At 39.6% G+C, this 16,605-nt stretch overlaps 1 protein-coding gene across 5 annotated transcripts in view; it reads left to right on the forward strand.

Annotated features, from left to right (window-relative positions):
* PDE8B (phosphodiesterase 8B) overlaps positions 1 to 16,605 on the forward strand; it is a 46,243-nt gene that overhangs the window by 8,431 nt on the left and 21,207 nt on the right. For 2 of the 5 annotated variants that reach the window (XM_035892832.1, XM_035892829.1), the window contains exons 5-9: positions 6,294 to 6,382; positions 10,209 to 10,287; positions 10,813 to 10,953; positions 12,692 to 12,780; positions 13,426 to 13,486. In XM_035892832.1, coding sequence (XP_035748725.1) covers positions 6,294 to 6,382; positions 10,209 to 10,287; positions 10,813 to 10,953; positions 12,692 to 12,780; positions 13,426 to 13,486 — 459 coding nt within the window. The remainder of the gene's footprint in view (positions 1 to 6,293; positions 6,383 to 10,208; positions 10,288 to 10,812; positions 10,954 to 12,691; positions 12,781 to 13,425; positions 13,487 to 16,605) is intronic. The other 3 variants (XM_035892830.1, XM_035892831.1, XM_035892833.1) reach the window with 3 other exon arrangements.

Below are 16,605 nucleotides of genomic sequence, written 5' to 3' on the forward strand. Positions count from 1 at the left end.
GTGTAGTTTTCCCCCCCCCCCCCTCCCCCAAAAAAAAAAAAAAAAAAATCTTTCACAGAAATATTTATTTCTTTTCAAGTCTGGTGTTTCATTTAAAAACAACACAGGGCAATATATTTTGTGGGCTAGATTATAAATGTAGTTCTAGTACTGAGAGGAGCCAGAGGAGACACTGCGCGGCTCTGAGGCACATCTCCGTGGGCACATTGTCTGCCTAGGAAAGTAAAATCTGTTTGCACCTGACAGCTGCTCTAACCGTTCCCTCTAGCTGTCCTAAATTTATCAGAGAGTTTGTATAATATACTAGTTCCCTATTGATACTATTTTCAAGCCTTTAAAATATATCTGATGTCAAAGATCAAAGATTTTTGCAGTGGGGAGGACATCGGAATTATTTCTTTTGGATGGGGATCAGTAAGGACTAAATCCATTAACACAAAAAACCACACACACACATATACACAAAGATTTTAAAATACCTTTCCTCAAATAGAGAGATAGTATTTGCAGGGAATCTCTTCCTCAGGAGCAAAATGAAATTCACGTTTGGGAAATCATATCTGTTCAAGTTATAAATTTCTCTTCACTATTTTTAGGTTTTACAATCCAGCCTTTCTGGTAGCTTTATTTTGCATTATCACTATTCCTCATATCAGCATTTGTCCTATTTTTGCTCATCTTCTTCCTCCTCTTCCCTTGACAACGCTGAGTGCAATAGCTCTGCCTGGTGGTGGCTTGTCTTCTAAATACATCTCCAACTTGATTAGTAAAGAGTCTGAACGTCTAGACAATTAGTCTGTCACTTTTTTCTAGAGTTTTGAAGACAAAACCAGACTTTTTACATCAGGTTTGGATCTAAAGATTCAGAACTCCTTTAATCTTTTTGGGGGATACTCTTGACAATAACCATAATTTTTTTTTCATACAATGAATAGCTGATTATTTCACTTTAAAATATTCTGTTGCCTTCATAGGTACTTATGCTAGAGTAATATCTTTCTATATTTATATGTACCTATAAGTTATATTGTACGTAATCCTAAGGAAATCACTTTTCATGTTTTCTAATGAAATCAGTGATGATTGATCACTATCCAGATCTGGATCACTATGATCACTAAAAGATCTTATGAATAGAGATATTTCAGGATTCTTTTCAGTTCATTTTATAAATTCCTTTGGAATTTTTTTAATACTGAGTTTTTTCTGGTTTTTTTCTTCCTCCTTCTCAAGAAAGCCTGTTTTATTACATGTTCTGATTTTTTTTTCTGTGTCATTAACAGCTTTTGTGTTTGTATATTGATGGTGTTGTTAATGCAGTGCATTTATTATAGTGATTTTTTTTTCCTCTCAGCCTCATAAATCTAATAGTGATGGCCTACTTAGGATGGACTAATTTAAATAAGTCATTTGGCTTCCTGACTGATTTTTAACTATGACTTAAATTAGCACACAGGGGACCTTAATGTTTGCAGTTACTCAATTACAGTCTTATCTTGTATTTTGAACTTTAGTTCTTTTCCTAAACAAATGTTGATTTTCATTGACCGGTTACTATTAAAACTTTCTGGCTTGCAACAAAATAACTCTTTAATATTAAACCTAGTACTTCTTGCTATGCAAGAAGAATGATGTGTTCCTACTAGCTGAAGACTCCTGTGGCTTGGGTCAAGTTCTGTAGAGGACAATAGTGGAATAAAATTATAATGAAGTAAAATGTAATCTAAGAGTATATTTAGTTAAATCATAGAATCATGCAATGGTTTGGGTTGGAAGGGACCTTTAAAGTTCATCTAGTCCACCCCTCCTGCAATGAACAGGGACATCTTCAACTGGATCTGGTTGTTCAGAATGTTTCCGGGGATGGGGCATCTGCCACCTCTCTGGACAACCTGTTCCAGTGTCTCACCATGCTCATCACAAAAAATTTCTTCCTTCTATCCAGTCTGAATCTACCCTCTGTAAAACCATTACCCCTTGTCCCGTCACAGCTGGCCCCACTAAAAAGTCTGTCCCCGTCTTTCTTATAAGCCACTCTTAAGTACTGAAAGGCCACAATCAGGTCTCCCTGGAACCTTCTCTTCTGCAGGCTGAACAACCCCAACTCTCTCAGCGTATCCCTGTAGGAGAGGTGTTCCAGCCCCCTGATCATCTTGTGGCTTCCTCTGGACCCACTCAAGCAGGTCTATGTCTTTCTTATGCTGGAAGCCCCAGAGCTGAACACAGTATTCCATGTGGGGTCTCAGCAGAGCAGAGGAGCAGAATCACCTCCTTCGATGTGCTGGCCACACTTTTTTTGATGCAGCTGAGGGTACAACTGGTTTTCTTGTCTGCAAGCACACGTTGCCAGCTCATATTCAGTTTTTCATCCACCAGTACCCCCAAGTCCTTCTCCTTAGGGCTGCTCTCAATCCCTTCATCCCCCAGCAGCTATAGATACCAGGGGTTGCCCTGACCCAGGTGCAGGACCTTGCACTTGGCCTTGTTGAACCTCATGAGGTTCACATGGGCCCACTTCTTGAGCTTGTCCAGGTCCCTCTGGATGACATCCCATTCTTCAGGCATGTCAACCACACCACTCGGCTTGGTGTCCTCTGAAAACTTGCTGAGGGTGTGCTCAATCCCACTGTCTGTGTCATTGATGAAGATACTAAACTACACTGGTCCCAGTACAGACCCTTGAGGGTCACCACTTGACACTGATCTCCACCTGGACACTAAGCTGTTGACCACTACCGTATAGATGTGATCATCCAACCAATTCCTCATCCACAGAACAGTCCATCCATCAAATCCATCTCTCTCCAATTTAGAGAGAAGGATGTTGTGGGGAACTGTGTCAAAGGCCTTACAGAAATCCAGATAGATGACATCCATGGCTCTTCCCTTGTCCTTTGATGTAGTCACTCCATCGTAGAAGGCCATTAGGTTGTTCAGGCGGGACTTGCCCTTGGTGGAGCTATGCTGGCTGTCACGAATCACCCCCCTGTCCTCCATCTGACTTAGCGTAGTTTCTAGGAAGATCTGTTCCATGATCTTTCCAGGCACAGAGGTGAGGCTGACAGGTCGGTAGCTCCTATGATCCTTTTTAAAAATGGGTGCAATGTTTCCCTTTTTGCAGTCACCAGGGAGTTAACCTGACTGCTATGACTTTTCAAATATCGTGAAGAATGGCTTGGCAACTACATCAGCCAATTCCCTCAGGACTCTGGGATACATCTCATCAGGTCCCATAGACTTATGGAAGTTCAGGTTCCTCAGGTAGTCTCAAACCTGATCTTCCCTTACAGTGGGAGGGACTTTGCTCCCCCAGTCCCTGTCCTGTGATCCATCCACTCGAGAGGTGGGGCTAGAGATTGCTAGTGAAGACTGAGGTGAAAAAGTTGTTGAGTACCTCAGCCTTCTTGTCTGTTGTTACCAGTTTGCCAGTCATGTTTGTCAGGGGGGGTACACTTTCTTTGGCCTTCCTTTTCTGGCTGACATACCTATGGAAGCCCCTTATTCTCTGCATCCCTTGTGAAGTTCAGCTCCAGCCATGCCATGGCCTTCCAGACCCCATCCCTACACAACCAGGCAGCATCCCTACACTCTTCCCAGGATACTTGTCCTTGCTTCCACTGCCTGTGCATTTCCTTCTTGCCCTTTAGTTTGAGCAGCAGGTCTCAACTTGGCCATGCCAGTCTCTTGCTGTCCTTCCCTGATTTCTTACGCCTGGGGATCAAGAGCTCTCACATTTTATGGAAAGCATCCTTAAAGATCTGCCAGCTCTGTTCTGCTCCCTTGTCCCTGAGGGCAGCTTCTCCGTGGGTCCTATTGACCAGCTCCTTGAAGAGCTGGAGTTTTGCTTTCCTGAAATGCAAGGTCCTGACTTTACTCTTCACCTGACCCATATCCCTCAGGACTGCAAACTCCACCAACGCATGATCACTGCAGCCCAGGCTGCCTTCCAGTCTTGACATCACCAATTAGCTCACTTGCATTGGTGACCATCGTGTCCAGTATCACAACCCCTCTGGTAGGACTGCCTATTACCTGACTTAAGAAGTTACTCTCAATACACTCCAGGAGTCTCCTGGATTGCCTACAGCTCATTGTGCTACTTTTCCTGTGGGTTCTGGGATGGTTGAAGCCCCTAGTCAATATGTACTGTATAAATACTAACCTTACTTATTTAAAAGAAAGTATTGTTGTCTGCCTTCTAATATTTGAGAGTTACTAGATCTTCATCTTCTTGAGCCTCATTTAGATGCACAGATTAGAAAAAGTAAATGTTTCCTGCTTTTCTTCAGGTCCTGGTTGATTTCTTAGCTTTGAGTGAGCCAGTGAATTAATTGCATTAGTACTATAAACGTAAGTAAAGAGATTCTGTGCATCTGCAGAAGACTATACAACAGTTAAGAGCAGGTTTCGCACTTCAACAAGCTGCAGTTCTTGGTTCTTAGCCAAAGAATTGTGCTGAGATAGTGGTTGATTTTTGTCAGTAAACAGGAGTGGTTAAATTTTGTCAGTAAACAGCACTACTTTAAAATTCAGTTTATAAAGAGCTTTGTATGTTCTAGTAAGTTCAGTTTGTAAAATAGGTTGCCGTCATTCTTAAATTCTGTATTCTTGATAAATTTGGTTTTATGTTGTTTTAAATTTAGCATGAGCATATTCAAATATTTAAAAGAGCACCCTAAAACTGAAAATCTACATCTACAGCGCTGTAGAAGGCAAGTTTGTTTGCAGGCTGTTTGTTATGCAAAAAGATGACACCATTTGCACCTTTGCTTCTGCCAGCTTGATATTGTGCCTTCTGGTTTACCATGCATTCGTTTAGTGTGTGAAGTGAGAGTTACAGAAATACTTTAAGATCTTAACATTAAGAAATGAAGCAGACCCATGTCAACAGTTATTTTTAATTTTACTTTTTTACATTTTGCTGGCAACTTGGGAATAAGCCACAATTTTTCATACAGAAGAGAAGTGTAGGTTTCTTAAAAAACATTCTTTGTTCCCGAGAGTCTTGAGTGCTGCCTCGTGACTGCATGCAGCTGTGCTGTGAGAACTAGTGACAACACAGGGTCTTTTCTGTGAAAAGTGGAGTTGGTGCATGTATTTCTAAAGGAGTGATTTAGCTCGTTACAGAAGTTCACTGACGAGCAGTAAACTTCAACTGAAGTCAGAGAATCTACTTTTGTATCAACATGAAGTTTTGATTTCATCAGGACCAAGCACAAGACCTTTCAGCTTACTACCTTTGACAAACAAAGAGCGGACATTCTCTCCAGTCTGGAGTATATAAATGTTTGTCAATTGTCATCAGCCAGGCTCCTTAGTTTATACACTTTTCTGCACTTCTGAACTCAGTGACAGCTCAGTGAGATTACTTGGAGCAGTTACTTCACCTTCTGTGCTTCAGCTGCAATTTCTGCTTGAAAAATGAATTAAATGCCAATATCAATTTTTTAATTCTTTTTTTAACATGAATGCAGTATGTCTCTAAGGTATTCCATTTCCATTCTGAATTAATAATAGATGTTCAAAATGAAACATCAAGGCAATACTGGTTTCGTGTGAGACTGTGTTTGGGTTTTTGTAGATTGTCTGTTTCTAACTGGGTTGCTAAAACCAAATGGGAAAATTCACAGTTGAGGTTTTAGCATATTTTTATACTTGCTTTGTATTTAGATAGCCATGTTGACTTAAGAACTAGAAAATCATTCCTGGGGAAAAGATGATTACTGAACAAAAAAGGTACAACTAAAGCTTTTTATCTCTACAGAATCACAGAATGGTTGAGGTTGGAAGGGACCTTTGGAGGTCATCTTGCCCAACCTCCCTACTCAAGCAGGGCCATCTAAAGCAGGTTGTCCAGAACCACGCCCACACAACTTTTGAAGATCTCCAAGGATGGAGACTCCGCAACATTCCTGGGCAACCTGTGCCAGTGCTCAGTCACCCTCACAGTAAAAAAAGTGTTTCCTGATGTTCAGAGGGAACCTTCTGCATTCATTTATGCCCATTGCCTGTGGTCCACTGGGCACCACAGGAAAAAGGCTGGCTCTGTCTTCCTATGCTCTTCCTTCAGATAGTTATATACCTTGATGAGATCCCCCCTGAGCCTTCTCTTCTCCAGGCTGAGCAGTCCCAGCTCTCTCAGCCTTTCCTCACAGGAGAGGTGCTTAATCACCTTCGTGGCCCTTTGCTGGACTCGTGCCAGCTCTATAAGGTTAGAGTTTTAGATGCAGGAACAGAAATAACAGTTTAAATCCATTCCAATCTATTTCATGCGCTCTTGATTTGTCTTCCAGCAATTCATGGAGAATAGCAGCATAACTGCTTGTTACAATGAACTGGTTCAAATAGAACATGGGGAAGTGCGATCTCAGTTCAAATTACGGTATGTAGAAGTGTAAGATACTGCAAACATCAACCACTTGGTCTACGTAATTGTATCAGGTTACTTTCTGCTTCTTCCCAGCTACACATATATGTGCTTTGCATCTGTATGTTAACTAATATACTTATTTCCTTCTTCTGTTATTTTGTAAAGGACAAAAGTAATTGCCTTAGTAACTGGTAACCTGAGAAAGCTTGGTCTGTGTATGTTTCATTCACTGGTGGTTTAAATGATGGCTTTCCTTAATGCAAAAAGCAGTACATGTCCTTTATTCTGATGCTTGCTTGTGTCTCATATGTCATGAGGTGCCCATATTGAATTTGGCAACGTTCTAGCAGCCATTACTACCAGCATTCCAGTCAGGGCAAGATCCTTCAGCTTGTTTAATTGCAAGGGTAGCATTTTAAAAATGCTATCTTGTGTTTAAAGTTTATGGGCTGCAAATTTACGTGATGGCAAAACTTCACAAAGTCATTCTTGTTCTTGTATGTGTGAGATTTCATATTTGATATCTTGAGCTGAAAGCAATCTTGATCTGGCCCTTCATACCAAGAGATTTTATTTTCTTGCTTGGGCAGAACTTGGTGGACAGGTTTTTATCTTAGTGAGAAATTAAATTACTTTCATTCCTTTATTATTTCTTCTTTAATGTGACTAATTTCATATTTAATACAGGTCATTATATATGCATGTAAATATGTTTGAAATAAAAGTATGTGGAAAAAAAAAAAAGCCCTTGAAGTTGAGTGTCAGGCAGAGAAGGTGTAGTTCCCTGGGTGTCATAAATAAATTCCAGTTCCATCTACAGAAAAAACTAACACTTTTCCACGGGTTTCAGTGTTTAAGAAGCAGATTTTTCTAAGATTTTCTTTGCAAACCAATCCCAAAGTGACTTCATGTTCAAGTGACTATGTGTTTGTGCTGGCAGAATGCAATTGCAGCAAAATTTTCAGGGGAAAATAAAACCAACAGAAATTGGGCTCACACAATTTTTAACAGGTGTTTTCCAAAACTTGGCAGGAAAATAAAGCAGCTGTGAAATTTTAGAAGTTAATTAGGTGTTACGGTGGTCCTGACTTGGGTTGTTGTTCAGTTGTAGATGCAACATGAAGTGAGTGGCTTCTGAATTAAATCAGCATAGATCAGAAACATCAGTTTTATACAGAAATATTAAGCTGTCATTCATACACACAATTCTTGTAGCTTATGTTTCATTTCAAGAACAAGTTGCAAATGCAGTTTGAGCATCTCTACATGAGTAGTATCAGTTATGAATGCAGATCATTAAAACTCCAACACAGTGAGCATGATTCATATTGGCTACCATATTTTCCTGCAAGTTTATTTGTAGCCATCACCAAAAAAATCTTAAAATTCATTAAAATTGGAAGGAAGCAATGTCAGTCCCCAGTGGGATCTCATCCACTGGCAGTTCTTTCATTCATATTGTTTGTGGAAACAGCAGTATACACCCACTTGTAATTCTGCTTGCTTTTGCTCACTTGAATATAGTTACATAAACTGTGAGCCTACTTCCTTTTAATTTATGTAAATTACAATATTATATAAAATGTATTTTATGTTATCATGTCTTTTATATATTGATAATACACATTATATACATTTATGTGTGCAAATATATGTTCACATCACCTCTGAACAGGACTGTTTTGGGAACCTTTGGCAGCATCGCAAAATAGTATGAAAAACAATGGCAGTATTTTGGGGTTTGCTACTGCTTCTGCCAGATGCAGTCCCAGAACAGTTCCGTTGTTTAAAGAGTTTAATAGATGTAGGCCCAGGATAGTTAAATAGTTAACTACTCCTTGTCATGTAACAAGCACAAGTAATGCTTATAAGCAACATTTGCACTAACATCTGGGAGCACAAAGCAGCCTTTCAAAAGATAAACTTCCTGAAAAAGCATATTTGTAACTTGGAGAAGCTGATGTCTTGCAACAGAGGATCTCCCCCTACCTCTGCCTGATTAGGCAGGTGCTCTAAATTAATCTGTCATTTAAAACTAAGCAGAACTAGTGTTTCGTAATGCTATTTGGTTATAATTTGCTTTCATCCATGTGGTTTAACGAAGCAGGGAAAAAAGAGTTGCACTGTATGTCTATCCCACTGGGTCTCAAATCTGTTTGCTGTCTCAGTAGGTCTTCTATACAGCTTTGTACAAGTGAAAGAAAAAAAAATATTTTCAGAAAGTTAGTCAAGGGAATTAAAACCAGGATGTTTCAGGTATTCAGATACCAGAGAAACATGGTGACAAAGTAGGACCAGCCCAAGAAAGCAGTATATTATGTCATGTCAGTGGTCAGAAGCGTCTTTCCATTCCAAGTGGGGACTCTGCTTCTCTGTGTAGCTGCTTCTGATTTGAAGCTGTGTTGGACGTCTGTGGGAGGTGTGTATTAATCTAAGAGGATATGTGGACCATTTAAACCTGTAATGGTGCTGGCTTGCTTGCCAGATCAAATGCAAAAAAGTAAGTTTTGAAAAGTGCAAATATAGATATGTGTTTTCTTGCAAGAAAATGTATGTAAGACATTTGTTAGCATCTGATATACCAGATGGGTATCTGTCACTGAGATAAATCAGTTGTTTCACACAGCACAAAATCACACTTTGAAGCTGTCTTGGACTTCTAGAAAATCACTTGTAAAATTACATTGGGAGCTCCTTTTATTGTATGAGCTGAAATACTGCTGTTGTCTTCCATATACAATGCTGTTTCCTACAAATCTTCACCCACTTGGCTGTGTGTCTACATCTCTGTGTATTTCTCTTTGTGTATCCTATTTGTTACTTGGTACTTCCGTGATGAGCAGAACTAGCAATATCCTGTATTTCCTAATTCTTTACTGATTGGTATTAATTCAAACCCCACTATGCAGTCTGGGAGCAAGATGTTCCTTTTAGGTAGTAACTGTATACAAGAATGTTTATGCATGGTGCATTTATGTTCCCTGCAATGAGAGGTACATAGAAGATAATTAGTTTGTGTTTAGTCCAAATCAAAGATGAAGTACTGACATCTATCAAAGCAAGTATGCCTGTGCTGTTTCTTTTAGTATGCACTCTCTATATATCTATATATATATTCTTGTCTTTCTAATATTAGGAGCCTATATTCATGTTAATCACATCCTGGGTAAATTATAATTTAAGCAACTTAAATTTTGTAGCAAGAAGGTAAAACTTCTGTTTTCCTGCACTAGTTCAGGCATAGCCCTGAAAATAATGGGAAACAAAAATCATTTTGGTCCTTAAAAAAGATCAGGATATATGGAAATCAAGTCACTGAATTATTATTTGGAAGTAGGAAAAACGATATTTTTCTGACTAGGACTTTGAGATAGCTTAAATTGTTTCCTTTAATTACATTGTATTACCACTTCTTTGGTAGTGCCAATCTATTTGCTCTATTGAAAACTTTGTATACTTCTGCTGGGGTGATTTCTGTGTTCCCTATCTTTAATGATCACAAAATTTTCTATTCTGATGTAACAGCCATTTGTTATTTTTACTGCTAATTGTTAGTTCATGCTGTCTAGAGCATGTTTGGAGGAAGACGTATACTGTTAAGATGTTGCAGTGCCCATGAACAACTTTACAATGTGATCTGCAGTAAAACCACATTAACAGTATGGATGGCTGAAGCTGAATTTCCTGAAAAAAGTCATAATGGAGATGGTGACATAGTTTAGTCAAAACAACATGCTACTTTGTGATTCATCTACTGATAAGTACGATATAATAATGTATTTATAGTGAGCAAAATGTTCTAATGATAAAACTAATGTGACTCATTTGCTAATTTCAGGGCTTGTAATGCAGTGTTTATGGCATTAGACCATTGTCAGGAAGCTATAGAAATAACCAGTGAAGATCATGTCATTCAGGTAGGGGAAAAAAGTTAACTATTTTGTAGAACTTGGAGAGAGGAACCCCAAAGATATCTTTGCTCTGTAGTTTCTGTTTTATTTCAATATTTTAGGTTTGTTGCCCATTAGAAAGCCCTGTGCAATGAACTGCCTTATTTCTGGATGCTGCACGTGGATGCCTGCTGAATTTTTAAGACTACCCTTCAGTAACTTTATTTAGATGATAATTCTCAGTAATGTCTCTTATGGTAAAACCAGTATGAAATCTGTAGCAGAACTAGATAACCCATACAGTAAAGAGTTTTGTTCTCTTTCTGTGCCTTCTTATAACAGCTTACGTATCGCCTTTTCTGTTCAGCTCCTTACTTGAATAAAATGTTTCACCCTTACATAGTATTTTTATATGAAAAACACTGAATTGTAAGGGATGTGCGGTTATGGCTTTAGATATATAACTTGTCACACTTTGATAGTTATATGCGAGTTATTATCCTTCAAGTATGTTCTTTTTCATATTATCCTAAAGCCCTTCTCTTTTAACAGTATGTCAATCCAGCCTTTGAACGGATGATGGGGTATCACAAGGGAGAGCTTATTGGCAAGGAACTTACTGAACTACCAAAAAGCGATAAAAACTGTGCAGATCTTTTAGACACTATCAACACATTTATTAAAAAAGGAAAGGTAAGCAAATGAAATAAACTCATGCAAAATTGCCTTAGATTTCTACCCTGCTTTACTTTTAATACTCTAGATTTAAGAACACAAGATGTGGTTTTGATGAGTGCACAAATAAGACCAGAATTCGGCTCCTCAGATGTCTTAGGAACACAACAGCCCATGCCTCAGGCAGGGGACCACGGATTTCTTTAGCTTTGCTTTTAGGATCTGACTGAACTTCTCTACCGACCTGTTGGCTTAAGATCAATATAAGAGCATTTTCTGTGTTTCTGTTTTGCTTAAAGCCCATGGAGCTTTTGTTAGTTGGCACATAACAATTTGTCCCTCCATCAGCCTCTCAGGTGGGTCCATCATCCAACCAAAAGGTTTGACTGTTCTGTCATAACTGCAGAGCCTTCATTGACTGCATGCTTTAAGCACTATGCGGTATAATCAGTCGTGACCAAAATATATCAGCACCCAGGGGGGTTTGTTTTTCTAACTGTAGTTAGAATATCTGCAGTGCACTGCAAACCCCTGTCGTGGTGGTGGACAGGCCACAAAAGCACTGTATGTTCATGGTGATATGTTCCCCTAGTACATGCAACGTTCTCTTACCCCTTCTCCCATGGGTTGCAGAAGCACCTCTCACCCTTCCCTGTCTCGCCCTCTGCTTCATGAACTTTGGGGAGTTCTTGAACCTTTGAGTCACCTCCAGCAAACAATCTGAGGTTTAGGGGTCACTGTCTGGAGTTCTTTGCAAGTTCACCTTGGTTTGTTAGCAGTACCTGCAGGCCACTCTTGCTTTGCTCCTCCTCATATATATAGGCTGCCCAGCTGCTAGCAATGCCTGCTGAAAGGCCCTGTGTGTCTTCTGCACCTGTCCATCTTTGTCTGTGGCAGAGGAGGTACCTTCCACCCATTCTCCAGCTTCATCCTAGTCTGCTGCCAAGTACTTCCCTCCTTAAAATCTTTCTTCTTTGAGGTGGTAAGAAGAGAGAAGCCTTCTGCTTTATCTTCCTTTCTTCTCCAGTCCATACCAGAGGATATCTTTTATCTCTGCATCAGTGGACTGCTTAAGGATGGTGCATATATGGCTCTTGGTTAGCCTGCAGTCCTCTTGATGCTCTCCTGTAGCAGTGGGGATGGAGGGAAAGTTAGTGGCTGGTCAGAGAAATGGACATTTGCATGGGAGAACAGGGTAAAAGATGCCATGAAGAAATTGTTTCTTCCTTTTGCTGATCTAAAGTGCCTCAGATATCCATGGCCATGGGAAAATAGGCATGGAGTGAGAATAGGCTGTTGGTTACCTGAGGTTAGTTGAAGGACATGCTTAGGTCAAGGGCTTCTGAAAATTAGCATACATAACACTGTCTGACAGCTTCGAAGCGGAATGGTGCTCAGCACAGGGTTTGGCTCTGCTGCTCCCAAGGGAGATATTCTCTGGATGTGTTGTAGACACCACTGCTGATGGTGGTACCTAGCAAGGATGTTTGTAACTCCTCAAAGTAGATGATTCCTAAAATTCTTTGTAAAAATTTATACTCTCTCACAAGAGAGACATATTTACACTGTCCTTATGTTAGTAAATGCCTATTAAAGGTGCTATTCTGTATTAATAAATTTTACACTATTTAAAAAAAATGCAACCATGAAATAATATGTAATTATTTACTATGTGAGGACTATGTAATAATAAATGAATATTTGACCGCAAGTTAGGTATTCTTAGATGCTGTCTCTGTTGTGTGCATTGTCGTAGGAATGGCAAGGAGTTTACTATGCAAGAAGAAAATCGGGAGACAGTATCCAGCAGCATGTGAAGATAACACCTGTGATTGGTCAAGGAGGGTAACTAACTTGTCCAGAACATAATTGCTTTCTGGTTTTTAAGGCCTTCCCCATCTGTAAGTTTGATATGAACCTCTGTGGTTTTAGTAGCAGGGTGATGATATAACTGCTGACTTCAAGCAAAGTGGAAAGAATAAGCAAAGTTGAGAAGACCACATTCTTCACCTGTCTGTCCATTTTGGTGTCATCACATGGTGGCTAAAAGAACTGTAAAGTCATAACAATTAATAGTATTACTGCTATGGATACCTGCAAGCTGACATTTAGGTCCATGTTACCATGCGTTTCCTTATGAAGTTATTCTACAGTACCCAAAATGGGTGGATCAGCAGCTGGGCGATCCCCTTGGTTGTGTGCATGCTTCTATGTGCTCACACCTTTGTAGTATAGTATGGGCACATTGCCGAATTCTGCTCCCAGATGTGCAGGTGAATTCTTGAAGGAGCAAAAGGACCAGGTGTCCTGGGACAAAAACATAGCCATAAGGCCGAAGGAGTGCTTGACGCCCAGTCGTCTGTTTGGTGTTGGGTTTTGTATCTTGTTTCATGAGGGCGTGGAGACCTCTACTTTAGAAAATAGCAGTGTATCGCATCACTTCTCTCTTCACCATTTGATGTGGTAACAAGTGATTATTTCTGTTGCTAGGAAAATAAGACACTTTGTGTCCCTCAAAAGGCTGCATTGTACCAATGAAAACAACAAACAGGTATTGTATTTATTTCATGTCATAATTTTCATCGCTTTCAGCAAACTGGTATTTTTTTTGTTTAGAAATTGGTATTTTTTCCAAGGGGATGTGATGTGATCTACATTGTCAATGAGATTATCATTGATTGTTGCAGCAAGCAAGGAAGCTTCAGCTTCCTTTTGTAGGACTGCTGTGTAGAGAAAGGCTTTAATTCTCTGGAGCATAGGTGTGACATTTGAGCCCATGATGCTGTGGAGTGACATAGACCATAGTCCAAAGGGAGTTCAGGGGCTTTTTTCTAGAGGGGCTCTTGCCAGTCTGATCTGGTGTGCTTCTGTCTAATAATGACCTATTCTCAGCTGTCACAAGGTTTGCCAACGTGTCCTTCTTGAATAAAGCGTCACACAGGACCCGAGACATTTCACAGTCATCAGAACATGTGTTGTGGAGGGGTGTAATCCAAGCCAGAACTCAAGTAAACCATCAGTAGCAGCTGACCCCGATCTCTGCAGTCTGGTCACATATCTGCCCGAGCAGGTCCTGCAGCAAAGCTGGTGGCGCGGGGAGCTCTTTGTTGTCATCTGCTCCTGGGTCCCTCCCTCTGAAAGTGTCTGAAGCAAATGATTGTATCGCGTGCTTTGCCTCAAAAATACTCTAGTACATGGCCTGTAGAGTAAAGGAGTTTGGGCTTTTGTGAGCAAGGGAGTGAAATCTATCTTTAGCCTGTGGTCTGTAAGGGTGAGATAGAAAATGGGGAGCGTAGGAAGTAAATAGCCACATTTTAGACTGAGGATGTGCTCGGGAAACATGGTATATTTCCATGTTCTTTAGGGGTGGCGTTATGTATCTTGGTTTATTTAGAATTTTAATGTGCTTTTATCCACGATGCAGAGAAAGACGTTTGTGCATAAAAGGTATTTAGAAAGTCACTGCTATTTCTGGTTGCCCCTTCTTCAGCATAACAATACTGAATATTAACACATTATTGGGAAATTTATACTATTGGAAGAAGTTCAGAGGTGGCATTCTGTAAAATTTGACTGTTGAAACCATCCTCGTTGCACAAGATTTTGTGGGGGCAGGTAGTAACAAGGGAGAAATCTGCACAACTTTTGGAAGAACTTTTGGAAAAACAAGGCTCAAAATGTTTTAAACTGACCTTGTCTTTGAACTAAAACATGGATATTAGCAGCGAAGTACAATTTACAGTAGTTTTGTAACAAAAACAGTGCTATAGTTGCATTTATTTTTTTTAATTCATTATTTAAACATCATCATTGTTATTGTTTCATTTATAGCTGCTTTGATGTTGATTTGAAAGTAAGATACAATCTGATTTTTTTCTATAAATACACACAGCTGAAAGACTGGTAGAGGGAAGTGTGGATGTGATACTCTTTGTGCAAGATAATTGGTACAAAACAATTACAAATTTGCAGCTATCTGTAAAAAGCAGTAATAGGAATATAGATAAAAGCCCTTCTCTTTTCTGTTTTTCATTGGTCTGGTCATTGGGCTGCCTAAGCCAGTGATCTTAAGAAACAAATTTTAGTTAGGGACGTGTGTCCAAGACCACATTCATATTCTCTGTACTACTGGCACTGATGGAAAGCACCATCAATTCACATTTTTTAGTATTGGTTCACGAGCAGTTATTGGTAAATCAAGCACTAGCACAACAAGCTATAGTTCTGGGGAGCTTTACACATTTGGTGAGCCCAGGGAATACAGCCTTTGAAGGGTTCTCCACAGATGTAGAGGTCTACCACAAAGGTTAAAGACCACCGCCTTACAGAAAGCACAGCCCGTGAAGATTAAAGGTGCATTCGGGAAAAAGCAAGGTGCACACAACAGATTATAGGATAGATACGGGGAATTATTCTGTTTCATTTCTGCGGTGGAAATCTCTTCAGCCCATATTAGAGCACCAGGTGTTCTTGCATTGCAGGAAAAATTCAAACAGTGACCTGGGATTTTGGGGATTTGGTTTTGGGTTGGCTTTTTTTTTTTTTTTTCATTTTAGATGGTGACATATAGGAATATCTATATTACATCCTTAAGAGTTATTCTTAGACTTATTTCTGTAGCAATACTAATGTGCTGATATCAACCCCTATCACCATTCAGGCACTGCAATTTTCCTAAAATCCATGCCTGAATACTTGCAGCAGTAGAACTTTTCTCTGCCCTAAAAAAATACTAGGTTTCTTTTCACGCCACAGATAATTCTATAATAATGGAAGGATAAAAGGAAATCAAACAAACTATTTAGTTACAGAGCAGTAAAAGCTGTCATGATTCAAATTTTGATGCAAATGTCTGATGTTTCACTGCATCAACATAGTTATAAATGGCTTGATCTCAGAATGCAGGCTTAGAAACATCCTTACATTATTATGTTTCACCTTAAAAAATGTAGATGTGTTCTTTGACGTTGCTGACAGCCTCCATAAAGGATATCACAGGATGATTAGAGATCACTGTGTGGAAACATTCATGGATTTCCGTGCCAGATTTATCACGTACAAAAATTAAGCATGTTAGATTTATACACAGAAAAAAAAAATACATCTGAGAGTGTATAAAGTATTCTTACAGTGAAGATTTATGAATGGGGATTGACTTTCATGTGACTAGTCCCATGTGCTGAAGCCTAGGTAATGATTAATGCTGCCTTTGTCAATTTGAGACCTGGCAGGATAGAGTCCAGTGTTTGCACATTCATAAATTTACAACAGAGGTGGTGTTTCTCCTCTTAAGAACATATCAACCCAAGATTAACTGTGCAATTGCCCTCGTAACTTACCTTATGTGGCTCTTTCAGGTCGTGCCTACAGAAGGGGTAGAAGTATTCAGAACCGAAATGTGGTTTGTTTTACTTTTTTAGCCAAGCGCTTAGAGGACTGTGCCAATGTTTTCTGCTAGTTGTGCAGTAGACAGAGATATATCCATGGGCTCTGAGAGAAGCTCTGGTTTGGGACCAGAACGAGCAGTGCAGATGTCTTGTGTCACTGTACCATATCTGATGAGCTTCCTTGATTTTACTCTGTTTGGACGAGATGATTTCTCTAAGAGTTCCTGCATGATCACAGGAGAGGTGTTTAAGCTTTTAACATCAGTTTTCTGGAGGAAGAGTC

The sequence above is a fragment of the Egretta garzetta genome, unplaced genomic scaffold (genome assembly GCF_000687185.1).
Source record: "Egretta garzetta isolate BGI_Z169 unplaced genomic scaffold, ASM68718v1 scaffold424, whole genome shotgun sequence".
Lineage (NCBI taxonomy): Eukaryota > Metazoa > Chordata > Aves > Pelecaniformes > Ardeidae > Egretta > Egretta garzetta.